The sequence below is a fragment of the Rhinolophus sinicus genome, chromosome 2 (genome assembly GCF_057876585.1).
Source record: "Rhinolophus sinicus isolate RSI-liver-muscle chromosome 2, RSI-T2T, whole genome shotgun sequence".
Lineage (NCBI taxonomy): Eukaryota > Metazoa > Chordata > Mammalia > Chiroptera > Rhinolophidae > Rhinolophus > Rhinolophus sinicus.
This window is the reverse complement of record NC_142502.1, coordinates 151,835,039-151,849,084: the sequence shown is the minus strand read 5'-3', so window position 1 is coordinate 151,849,084 and position 14,046 is coordinate 151,835,039. Positions and strand designations below refer to the sequence as shown.

At 32.9% G+C, this 14,046-nt stretch overlaps 1 protein-coding gene across 5 annotated transcripts in view; it reads right to left on the bottom strand.

The window, feature by feature from the left end:
- The window catches only part of CCDC88A (coiled-coil and HOOK domain protein 88A), a 117,227-nt gene that overhangs the window by 88,542 nt on the left and 14,639 nt on the right, over nt 1-14,046 (bottom strand). For all 5 annotated transcript variants that reach the window (XM_088796160.1, XM_074331998.2, XM_088796161.1 and 2 more), the window contains exon 3: nt 5,401-5,509. In XM_088796160.1, the coding sequence (XP_088652286.1) occupies nt 5,401-5,509 (109 nt within the window). The remainder of the gene's footprint in view (nt 1-5,400; nt 5,510-14,046) is intronic.

Genomic DNA, 14,046 nt, shown 5'->3' with positions numbered 1-14,046 from the left:
AGAATTAAGACTATTTTACCACATTTTAGTAGAAAGAAAACAAAACTATAGAAGAAAACAAAATTATGGCATTGAAAGGAAAGAACTACTGACCAAAGTGTCCAAAACATGATGGAATATAAAGCATTTGTTGTATAACAAACTGTCTCTTTCCTTGGCTACTGAGTTTTATTTATACTCCAAATGTTGCTTATTATAACAGATGTTAAAGAAAAACCTTAAAAAGTACCTGCTTTCTCTGGCAACTACATTAACGGTACTAGACCTGTGTTTTTTTTTTAGTATTAGTGCAAAAACTTCCTAATAAATTTAAATTTCCTAATTGTAACGTGTTCTTCCCTTTTTGGGCCTCAAAAAAATTCAGATCATTATTTTAATGGTGGTTGAACAATCACCTCGCTTCTTTTAGTACTTAAACTGCAGCCAGTGCAGTCATACTAAACACGGATGCTAACAGTTCTAAAAATATACTAAGATTGTTACTTGTAAAGTGTGTCTCTGATAATTAAATTCACTATCTCTCCCTCATTCACAGAAATAAATATAACTTAAAAAAAAATCAAAGAGCCTAGGTAATTTTATATGACAGTTATAATAATTTTCTGATTCAAAGAGTTTTAAATACTTATTTGGAAGACAAGAGATGCTTGTTATGGATCAAATGTTTATTTGAAAAGATCTGAATTTCCACTCAAACATAATAAAGTGTAAGTTTAATAAACATTCTGATAATCTAATGTTACCAGATCTCACATTACTACTTCATTGTCCTTATTTATCATAATCAAAATTGTTTTATTTACTTTCCTATTATCCCTCTACTAGAACCATAAATTCCACGAGAATAAGGACATGGCCTGACCTGTTCACTGTAGCCCCAATGCCTTGGCAGTCAATAAACGGTAGTGGAACAGAGGAGAAATCTCCATGACATTACAATTTTTACTGAGCTTTTACATATTCCAAACCATTAAAATAAAATAAAAAAAAGAATACTGAAACTTAAATTTACCTATCATTACTGAATTCCCCCCACTAACAATAATCTCAGGATATTCTGTCAATTCTCCTTTCTCCCTAGGAACCATTTCTGCTAGAGACCTGGATGCTTACTGACCTATTTAAAAAAGGGACATAGACTTGTGAATTTTAACTTGCCCCAATTTACTTTCCTTTTGTGAGTCAGAACAATTAAAATGTATTCACACATTTTTACCTTAAATACTTTTTCTGAGAGGTATATAAAATGTAAAAAAAAAAATTGATAGCTCTATTAGAAAGACTTTAGGAAAAAATCTGATTTTTCCAATACATAGGTAATGTAACAGATGACAAGAATTGCATAATTTGGACTTTGTTAACTTGAACCCTGTCATATTAAAACAGGCCATGTCTACCTTGGTTACATACATGAGAATAAGAAATAAATTTAGTAAGTCAATTAATCATGTAAATAAGATGGTTGACCTATTTCTGAAGATACTTTACAAGAGCAACAGAAACTTTTTAGACAAAAATTTTATCTCAGAATATGAAGCATGGGGAGCAGGTCAAGACAGTCTGGTAAACTGCTTCTAAAGAAAGGGCATAAGGGAGTGAGTGGTACAAGGGGAATATCAACTCTTAGTAATGTTTTGTTTTAAATATCTAAAACAATATTGACATAATGTTAAGATATGCAATCACTTCTAACCCTAAGTTGGTCCCTTAGTATTCAAACTTAGATTAATAAAAAGAAAAGGGTATAACTAGTTATCCAGCAAATATTAGTGAAATATTTACAGATGTGTCTAAAAAAAACAGTGACACTGGAAGCCAGATGGCTCAGTTGGTTAGAGCACAGGCTCTCAACAGGGTTGCCAGTTCAATTCCCGCATGGGATGGTGGGCTGCGCCCCTACAACTGAAGACTAAAAATGGTGACTGGGCTTGGAGCAGAGCTGCGCCCTCCACAACTAGATTAAATGATAATGACTTGGAGCTGATGGGCCCTGGAAAAACACACTGTTCCCCAATAAAAAAAAAATTTTTTTAAATGTCAAGAAAAATCAAATTATTAATAATATCATCTTGGCACTATTAACATTTGGGCTTAAAAAAATATTTATAAAAAATCTAACATAGACTTTTATTTTTGGCAACAAGGAACGCTAGATATTAGAAAGGAAGGAAGGAATCCAAAATGCTGAATAATTCTTTTTTTAAATCTTTAAAAATTTATGACTGAGCTCAAAATATAATAAAAAGATAATTCTTAGTTAAAAGACAGAAAAAAAATGAATCCTGTAAAAGAAGGCAAGGAAAAAGCTGTTTTTCTTAGCCTTTGGTAGAGATTGAACAAGGTTATTTCCCCAAGGATCTACAATAATGTAGTCCCAGTTTAAAAATATATATGCAAACACATAAATACATAATACACACAAATGCAGAAAGAGAGATCCACAAGTACATGTATTCAGGTGCTAAGAGTGGTAATCTCTATTAGAAACTGGAACTATTTGTATTTTTTAGTTTTTTCTAGTTTGCGATAGCATACAGGTATTGCTTCTAAAATAATATAAAGCTGCTTAAAAAATTAAAAGTGGTTCTGGATTGGTTGCACAAAAGAAAACAAATGCTCTCTGATGCAATGTATTCTTGGCCCACGGAACTTTATCCCACAGATAAAATTTACCCCAAAAATGAGCTCACAATGAAAACACATGTGCAAACACATGCCCGTGTGCGCGCGCGCACGCACACGCGCGCGCACACACACACACACACACATCACTGCCACCACTGCTAGCACCCATCATCATGAAACATAGTAAACAGAAAACAAAGGGTAGGTTCAGATCCCCACAGATCTGTTTTCAGATTTTGGAATTTTCAGATATGAAATTTATAATAGAAATATTTTTAATTTCTGAAGAAAAAAAGACAGGAATTTAAAAAATGATTAATAAACAAAATGCAAAAACAAATATAAAAAGAATCAAACAGAACTGCTAAAAATGAAAGATATAAATATTGAGAGTCAAAAATTAATCAATATGTTAAATAAAGATTTGACAAATATGAAGGGCAAATTAGCAAACTGAAAAGGTAGTGAAGGAAAAAATACTCCGAATGCAGGACAAGACTGATACTATAAAAGAAAGTTTATACACACACACACACACACACACACACACACACACACACATTTTAAATTACAGTTGACATTCAATATTATTCAGCTTCAGGTGTACAGTACAGTGGTCAGGCATCCACACAATTAAGTGATCCCCTGGTAAGTCCAGTACCCATCTGGCACCCTACATGATCTTTACAACATTACTGATTATATTCCCCATACTGTATTTCACATCCCCGTGACTATTGTGACTACCAATTTGTACTTTCTAATCCCTTCACCTTTTCCTCCATTCCCCAATTCCCCTTCCCATCTAGCAACCGTCACTTTTTTCCTCTGTATCTCTGAGTCTATTTCTGTTTTGTTTGCTCGTTTATTCTGTTCTTCAGATTCCACATATAAGTGAGATCATATGGTATTTGTCTTTCTCAGTCTCACTTATTTCACTTAGCATAATTTTCTCTCAGTCCATCCATGTTGTTGCAAATGTTAAGATTTCATTCTTTTTTTATGGCAGAGTACTACTCCATTGTATAAATGTAAAGTACAGCACAGGGAATATAGTCAATGGAATTGTGACAGCTATATACGATGTCAGGGATAGTAGATTGGGGGAAGGGTTATCATTTTGTGAGGGGTGTAAATGTCTAATCATTATGTTATTTCATACACCTGAAACTAATATAAAAAATAAAATCAAAAAAATAAAAATGGAGAGTTTATAGAATAGAAAAAAGCCAATATTAGAAGAGACAAAATTAGGAGCCAGGAAAGAAAAAGGACAGTTTAACCTAAGAATAAAAATCAGACTAGTAGCTGAGTCTCCAGAACAATAAAGAATCCAGACATAGAAGAGTAAAATCTGCAAAACACTGAGGAAAAATTGCTAATCTAGAACTGCATACGTAACAAAACTGTCTTTCAAGAACAAGAGTGAAATAAAGGCATTTTTCTGACAAATAAACATTGAGAAACTTTATTATCAACAAGTCCTCTCTGAACATTTAAAGGACCAATTTCAGCAAGAAAATGATCCCAAAGGCAGGTATGAGATAGTAAACTGAGAAGGAAAAAAAGGAAAACACGTAGCTTGAGCTAAACGAACATTGATTTTATTTATCTGACAGTACTTTCAATACCTAATTTATGGGTTTTTTTGAAAAAAGAACTAAAATACAAGAACAGTTTAAAAGTCACAGGGGGAATGACTGAAGTTAAAGCACTTTAATGTCATAGTACTATTCCATAAAAGAGTAAAAATACTGGTTAATTTAGGCCTTGGTTATGTGAGGTATGAAAGGTATACTTTTCAGAGTGGCCTCTCAACAGATGTAAAGTGAAAAACTTTTAAACTAGAAGAAAAATATGTAGAAACAATTACTGGTAAATAGTATAATTCTCCTAATAATTAAACAATTTTAAACTCATTTGCATACAATAACATAGCTTTAAAGTGTGTAAAGGAAAACTTAACCAATCTATTATCATACTGGGAGATTTCAATTCATCTTTCTAAATAACTGCTCAAGAGACAGAATCAATCAGACTGCAAAAAGTTTGAAAAATACAATTAACAAACAAGCTTGCTCTGATTCTGCACCCAAACAACTGGAGAATATACATCGTTCACAAGCACGCATGGAACTTTTATAAAAACTGACAAATACTAGGCCAAGCCAAGTAATTATTAACAAATGTCAAAGAATCAGTATCATACAAACCACATTCTGTGACCAAAATTCAACAAATTGCTTGAAAAATATGTTTCAAAATCTAAAAGCATACTTCTAAATAACTCATAAATGAAATAAGAAATCATAACAATAATTAGAAAATGCATAGAATAAGTATTTTTAAAAATACAACATATTAAATTTTGTGTGATGCAGCTATAGCAATTTTTTAGAAGTATATTGATAGCCTTGAGAATGCTCATACTTAAATTGTGAAATATGCATCCAACTTAAGTTTTAAAAAGAACAATAAAAAGTACATTCTTCAAAAGTATAACTCAAGTAGGCTAACAAAATATTGCACTATGCAAGTTCTCAGGAAACTGCTAACTGCTTTTAAAAATTCCTAAAATATAATAATTATTTGTAAAATCAGATAATTATGAACTGTACAAGAAATAAGCTATTTTATTACTGCTCTATCTCCAGCAAACAGATCAGTACCTGGAATATAATAAGAATTTAGTATATGTTAGGTGATTGATGCTAAATAAAAAATGTGAATATGCAAGCAGTTATTAAAACACTAGATGAAATAAAAAGCACTTACCTGATAATAAAATTTTATCTGTCTCACCAAAATGGATAGATTATGAATTCTAAGTGAGGCATCATTGTTGACTTTTTTATTTACTCTCTGACTCTCCGATTTAGGATTACTGTAAGAAATTAAAAAAAAAATTTTTTTTTAACTAAAATCATACTGAAACATACCTATCAACCTATAGAGGACTAAAAAAAAATCATATAATACATTTTTTCTTCAAATAAATTGTACATTCATCTGCATTAAGAGAGATGATCCAAAAAGATGACTACTTTGACACTTATTTGTGCTTTTCTAATTAATAAAAATGCATCTGCTATAAGACAGTGGCAAAATAAATTTGAAACATAAGTCAGATATTGTCCTTCATTCTCATTGTTTTTCCTAGTTCCAGGGATGAATAATTTCATATCCTTGAATACGAGTATATGTATATTTCCATCACCCAAAATAAACCTATTTCAATCAAGAATGTAAACTATGGGCTAATAACCAATAAATGTTATGTCTTCTCACTGGATAATGAGGACTATATTTGAACAGGCAATATCACAGAGAAATTAAAGAATGAAGTGATGACACAGGTTAATACTTTTATCTAGGATAATTTCTGTATATTTAATGAAAGAAAAGGGTTCAGTGATTCTGAGATAGCAGAAACTGAAAAAGAAAAACTGTTAGTTCGTGGCTAAGAATGAGAAATTCAATGACACCAAAAGCAAAGGCGAAAAAAGCAAAAATAAAGAAGTGTGACTGCATCAAACTTAAAAACTTCTGCACAGCAAAGGACCATCAAGAAAATGAAAAGGCAACCTATGAAATGAAAGAAAATATTTGCAAATCATATATCTAATAAGGGGTTAATATCCAAAATATACAAAGAACTCATACAACTCAATGGCAAAAGAAAAAAAAAATTCAATTTTAAAATGGGCAGAGAAACTAAATAGACATTTTTCCAAAGAAGACATACAAATGGGTAACAGGTACATGAAAAGGTGCTCAACATCACTAATCATCAGGAAAATGCAAATCAAAACTACAATGAGGTATCACCTCACACCTGTCAGAATGGCTATTATTAAAAAGACAACAAACAACAAGTGTTGGTGAGGATGTGGAGAAGAGGGAATCCTTGTGCACTGTTGGTGAGAATTGGTGCAATCACTATGGAGATTCTTCAAATAATTAAAAATAGAACTACCATATGATCCAGTAATCCCGCTTCTAGAATGTAAGGCAAAGGAAAAGAAATCAGGAACTCAAAACGCTATGTGCACTCCTATGTTCACTGCAGTATTACTTACAATAGCCAAGATACAAAAGTAACAACCTAAGTGTACATCAATAGATAAATGGATAAAGATCAGATACACACACAAACACACACACACACACACACACACACACACACACAGAGGAATATTATTCAGCCATGAGAAAAAAGGAAATCCTGACATTTGCAACAGCATAGATGGACCTTGATAGCATTATGCTAAATGAAACAAGCCAGAGTCAGAAAAAATACTGTCTGTTCTCACTTATATGTGGAATCTAAAGAAAAAGTCAAACTAGTAATAACAGAGAATAGAAAAGTGGTTGCCAATTTTCTAAAAAGAGGTTGGTAAAAGGGTACAGACTCTGTTATAAGATGAATATGGTCTGAATATCTAATGCAAAATATAACTATGGTTGATAATTCTGTATTATGTAATTGAAATTTGCTAATAGGGGACTGTTCACACACACACACACACACACACACACACACACACACACACACGATAAAAATGTGAGGTAATAGATATGTTAACTAACCAAGTGGTGGGAAGCCTTTCACAATGTATACATATATATCAAATCACCACTATGCATATTTTAAATACCTTAAAAAGTAAAAAATTTAAATTAAACAAAATTTAGTGAGGAGAATGGCATTGTTTTACTATTTTTACAAATTTCTTTAACACCTGGTTTAATTTTTAAAAACAGGCTGATGGGGCCGGCCCGGTGGCTCAGGCGGTTGGAGCTCCGTGCTCCTAACTCTGAAGGCTGCCGGTTCGATTCCCACATGGGCCAGTCAACCACAAGGTTGCCGGTTCAACTCCTCAAGTCTCGCAAGGGATGGTGGGCTCGGCCCCCTGCAACTAAGATTGAACTTGGCACCTTGAGCTGAGCTGCCTCCCAGATGGCTCAGTTGGTTGGCGCGCAGGCTCTCAACCACAAGGTTGCCAGTTTGATTCCTCGAGTCCCACAAGGGATGGTGGGCTGTGCCCCCTGCAACTAAAGATTGAACACAGCACCTTGAGCTGAGCTGCTGCTGAGCTCCCAGATTGCTTAGTTGGTTGGAGCGCGGGCTCTCAACCGTAAGGTTGTCAGTTCGATTCCTCTACTCCCCCAAGGGATGGTGGACAGCGCCCCCTGCAACTAGCAACGCAACTGGACCTAGAGCTGAGCTGTGCCCTCCACAACTAAGATTGAAAGGACAACAACTTGAATTGGAAAAAGTCCTGGAAGTACACACTGTTCCCCAATAAATAAAGTCCTGTTCCCCTTCCCCAATAAAATCTTAAAAAAACAAACAAACAAAAAAAAAAAAAACAGGCTGATGCTCATCTTTGCTTCTGCATTCAATATTTTGTTTTTTGTGTTATAAAGAAATTTCAACCTCAACGTGTATAAAGAAAATTCAACCTCACACAGATATGTAGGAGGAAGACCTTATGCACCCTCTGAAAGGAGCCACAAATCATATAATGAGAACTATTGCTTTATTTCAACTATTCTCTCCCAGCACTCCAAACATATTGATCCTTTTGTCGTTTGACCATATTCACACTGTCAATCCCCAACATTGGATCATCTCAACCATCTACACTGAGATTGCTCATACCAACAGATGAAAAAATAATACAACCAAACTAAGCTAAAATATCAAATAGGAAGGAATAGCTAGTACCAAACTTGCCCTCTTGCCATTAAGAATTGGAAAACTGTACAAAACATATAATTGGTTTTTGTTAATGCAAGGCTCTCTCTAGTGAAGTAGTGAGGTGCTTTCCAGAATGAGGTCTGGGCGGGGTGAGTAGCCCAAGTCTCACAGAACTTGAGGAGATAAAGCTTAGAGTTCAAAGAGGGTGAAATAACTGAAATTTTCAGAAAAGAATACCAGAGACAAGAAAGCTACACTAACAAAGAGCTCCCAGAATATGCTTTTAAGATGTTGTTTAAATATTAAGTTGTGCATATGTACCCTAAAACTCCACAAGGCTGAGCAGAGGAAAAGTACAGGAAAGCTCCACGCTGAATAACACCCAAAGGTCACAAAGGAAAGAGTGAAATTCAAGTTCTGAACAGCCAAAGTGAAGAGAGACCTTGATGAACACCCAGAGCATTTAGTGGAGACCTCAGAAGAGTCATGTCTTAGAAGTAATAAGAAACTAGTAGTTGAGTAAAAGCTATGCCAGAATCTCCCTAACAGCTTAAAAACAAGCCTTGGAGGTCTTCTTGAATATAATTTTAGCATTTCCATATTGTTACTCAATTATCCCAATACCAATTACTAAAGAGTTTGTCATTTCCCACTGATCTCTATGATATACTAGATTCCCGTATCGTGTGATCTACTTTTGGAGCCTATTCTATTTACCTATTTGTCTATATGTATGTCATTAAAACCTTTTTTATATTACTATAGCTTTATCATTCTTTTAATTCTACTAGAAAATGCCCCTCTCTTTTGCTTTTGTTTTCTAAAGTTGACCTGGTTAATATATACTGCTCTTTTCTATGAGTTTTGGGATATTTATAAGGTTCTATGACAAACTTCATTGAGATGTATTAGTTTTTTGTTAATATTAATTTGATAAAAATTGACATTTGCATCAGTAAAACTTTAAAATTTTCCCACAAAGGTCTTATACATTAAAATTCTTTTTTCTTACTTGGGTTTTTCTTTGTGAAATCGATTTGTTTTTCATTACACTGTCTACTTATCATTACTAATGTATAATAGGAAAACTAATTTTTGTATACTGCATTTCTGATTAACCACTTTCCAAATGTACTCAGTTCATTTTCTTGGGTTTTCTAGGTTAAAAAAAAATCATATCATCAGCCAATGGCAGTTGACCTCCTCCTTTCCAATCTTACATCTCATTTCTATTTCTTTACTTACTGCATTAACAAATAATGTTGGAGATAAGAGCTATCCTTATCATGTTCTCAAACTTAATGGGACTGCTTTTATTGTTTTACCGTTAATGCATAATGTCTGCCGAAATTTTTCTGGTGGATACCTTCCTTCAAGTTAAGTTTCCTCCTATTCCTATTCAATACCTGAATGGGTGCTGAATTTTATCCAATTTTTTCTATATCTACTCCCATTGGACTCTTCTCCTTTAATATACTAATGTAGTGGATTACACTGTTACAACTATTAATACTGAGTCTTCTTCACAATTCTAGACTATTAACTCTAGCAGCTCTACCACACAGTATAACACTATTCCCTTTTTGGGGTACATAATTGTATCATAGGTCTTCTAATACTTAACTGCCTATTTATGCCTCTCACTTCTCACTAGAATGTAAGCTTCTGACCACGGCCATATCTCATTCATATTTTTTTTCTGTAAAAAATAGCATGCATCCTAACACAAATGTTTGAATAAATAAAAATAAGAATAAATGATTTAAGACTAAGCATAGTGCTTTAAAAACTACTGCTTTCTAATGAGAGTTGAGATGACATTCTCCAAGCTAACAACTCACTTGGCAGTCTGGAATAGATACTCTCTACTAAGGTTTGTGTCCCAAAGATCAACTGAATAACAGAATCCTAAACTACAATTTGAGATCTACAGATCAAGGGCATGGTAAGGCAGGCTAAATCTAACCTGTGACTGATTTATGGTTAGTGTCAGGGAAATAATGAACAGCCCAAGGCAAATGAGAATATAACTGGAAAAGTAGGTCTCTGAGGTAAAAGCATCAACCAGAACTAGTTACTTTCAAAAACAAGGAGACTATAACACAGAAGTCAGATCATGTGTCATGGATGACAAAGAGAAACAGCCACATGGTCAGGAAGTCATTCATGATTACAAACCCAGAGAACTGAAGGGAAATCTTGTTTTATATAATCAACTCTGGTACACTTTTAGTCAGTAAGTTAAATACTCATAGAGTACCTAATGTGTCCATATTACTTTATGTATAAAAGCTTAGTTTAAGTCAAGCTGTCACTGTGAAGAAAAATGTACCTGTAATTGGAAGAAGGAGTAGGAAAAACCCTAGTAACAAAAATGTTAGGTATATTACCCAAAGTTGAGGAAATTTCATTTGCAATCATAGACATTCTGTAAATATCTTTCCTCTCTAGCTTCTTCCATCATTTTATTTCTATTTTCTTAACTCTATGCTTGAATCCCCTTACATAGTTCTCACCCACATCTCCTATTCATACACTGATGACATTTAGACCTAAAAAATATGTTAGAGGTTACCTAGTTTCACTAGAAATCAGAAAATTGAAGTCCAAAGGAGTTAATTTGCCTAAAATCGTAGTTTTTTTCTTTTACTCTTTTTCAGTCTTTTCTTTTACTGGATCATTCAGGAAAACAAAGAAAACACTAGTAGTTTGATTTGCACATTGTTATCCATAAATCGCATGTGTATACTAAATCGTTTTTATTGTATTGTTTGAGCAGATTCTTAATTCTTTTTTCACAGTAATCAAACTAAAGATTCATTTCCTTTCCCCACTCAGTTTATCACAGTGATATTTTATTTTAAATCTGGGTATTTAATTCTGACAACAAATATTTAAGAAAGACTTCAATATTACAACTGAAGATGTACAGAAAAAAACTGTAGGAGTATAGTGCAAATTGTTTATGACATGACGCTATGTAACGTGGGTTATACTTTTGGATGGATGTCTAATATTCTAATAAACATGTGTGATTTCATTCCCACTTTTAAAAATTTTATAAAGTAAATATTATCTTTGTCCCTGATAGAGTTACCAAGTTTCTCTGTGTATTTAATTATTTAAAACTAAAGTTTTTTCATTTTATGGCCAACATTCCTCATATGTGATTTTGAAGTTTACTTAGTTGTCTGAAAAGCCTTGTAATCTCCTTTGCCTAAAGCTCGTCTAAGAATCAGCAAATTTTAAGAATTTAGAATTTTGGATTGCTCAAATTCTTTTAAGAATTGTTTGTAAAAAAAAAATTTATTGATAAACTTTATATTAAGTTTTTTCAGGCTTTGGAAAAAAGATTACTTGTAACAAATTAAGACAATTCTGAATATAAAAAGAGGGAACAGTTTGGTTTTATATACTAAGGAAATCAGATGAAATTATTTTAGGAATTTGGAAAAAAGTGAAAAATACAGCTTAGGTAAGATAAAGTATTTTGAAAAATTTATGAAAAAGTACTTCAACACCTCAAATTAACCTCATATTCAACTCGGATCTCAAAGATAGGAGAATGAAAGTTTTCTGCATCCTTTCATAAAACGGTGGTGCTTTGTGTTTACAAATCCTTTCTATAATTACATGGGATTTGAGGGGATTACTATTATCTAGTAGACTCCTAAGGAAATTAAATAAAAGAGTGTAGTTCTTTGGTAGAACAGGCTGATACCTACATCCTCGGAGCTTCAGTTTCAGTTTCCAGTCTACACTGTACCAGTTACTAGTTATTTTAGCATGCAAACAGAACTGGAAAGTTCCTACTTCTTTACAATCACTAGATATCACATCACAGTCTTATCTATAAACTTTCTGGATGTGGATACCAACACAACTGCTAAGCACTCTAGGCATGGACTAGAGAGCAATAAACTTTCAATTACAAGGCTTGGGTTTCCCATTTGATGCATGCCTAATTTGAGTTAGGGTCAAACTGACATATGTCAGGATCATGGAAAACAGGCTCTTTCATCCCAAGAATGTGATCCTCTCTCTGTGAGAGGGACTAACCTCATGTGAAACTGCCTTAAAAGTCCTAATCTCTATTCTTATGAAAAATACTTGAATATTTAAGGACAGATTTACTGGAAATTATGCAAATCAAGAAAATTAGTAACTTCAGGAAAAATAGTATTTTTTTAAAACAGAAAAGTCTAATGATGATACACTACCTGGTTCTGCAGGAAACATTATATAGTTATACTAATGTAATTACTGATTACTGATTTAGCCAAACTTGTAATAAATATATTAGAAAAATAAAGTAAGAAGAAATAGAGATGGGGCTAAAAACTCAGCTACCATTATTAGGAAGTCAATAGATACTGTCTAAAGGGATAAATCAAGAAATACTAGGGTAGGCATATTATCACTGTAGTATTTGGGGCCAAATGACAGAAGAAATTGCTAAAAAGAAAAAAAAGTTAAAAGTTTTTACTCTGGGCAACAGAATGGACATATGAATAAGGTTAGAACAGGGGACTGTTGTTCTTCACTATGAACCTTTTGGTATTAAACAATTCTTTTAACCACGTAAAATATTTTTTAAAGAGGAAAAAAATATCCACAAAAAAAAAACACTGTTTTATGAAGCCTGGCCATTTAATTTACTTCTAGGGAAAAAATAAGTAATTGCATCTGACTGTTACTTAGCTGAAGCACATTTAATGAGGCTATATATGTAGGATTCAATGCTAGAGGTTCAGTCATAAAACATGTGTGAGACTATGCATAAACATAAGAAAATAAAATATAAAGTCACTTCTATAAAAGGTATACATTCTATGTAAAGAGAGAAAGCACTCCATTTCCACGTGTAATTTAAGGTTTATTTCTTTATACAATAAAAGTCACAGTCCTATCAGTAATTTAAACAAACTAGGTACAGTATGACTCCAGAATTCTCTAAAAAGAAATTGTAGTCTATTAAATATTTGAAATATTCTGTCTTTCCTTCATGTTTAATACTTAAAATGCTAAAAAAAGATTAATTCAGAATAGACAGAGACATAATTAATGAAGTTTTGATTAAGTTCCCTTTGAAAATATACCTTTAAAAAAAAAAGAATTTATCTTTGGAATGGCCTTTATTTAAAATAAATGATGAGCTATTGAATGATACAAATGTGATATATGAGCAAGTACCTTTTTAATCACACACAGCTATTTCCAAACCAACATAATCGCAAATCAACCATTTTCTTTTATAAGATAAAAATTGAAAATGCTCTAGAGGCAAATAGCCTAGCAATATAGCTCAAATCTCTCCAGCCAGAAGTTAAACGCAACATGGCAGCAAAAGAGGGCCTCAAGCAATTTCACATTTATCAATGACCTACTTATGACAAGATGCATTCATTTCGATAAACAGGCAATAATATTATCTACCACTGTATAATTTTTAAATCAGGGTAAAAGATGAAGGGAAAATTAGCAATTCTATAACACTAATATTCTAAAATTTGGTCCCTGTATAACCAAGGATTATGTCTTTACTTATTCATTGACTAATATCTATGAGAAACAGAAATCTGATAGTTTTAATGGCTTTCTGGTCTTCTACCCTGACTGTAAAGCTGTTATGTATCCTCTTGGACCATCTGTTTAGTGTTGGTGCTTAACAACTACATGTGTTCATGTTTTTGATCACGCTACTCTAATTTAAAACT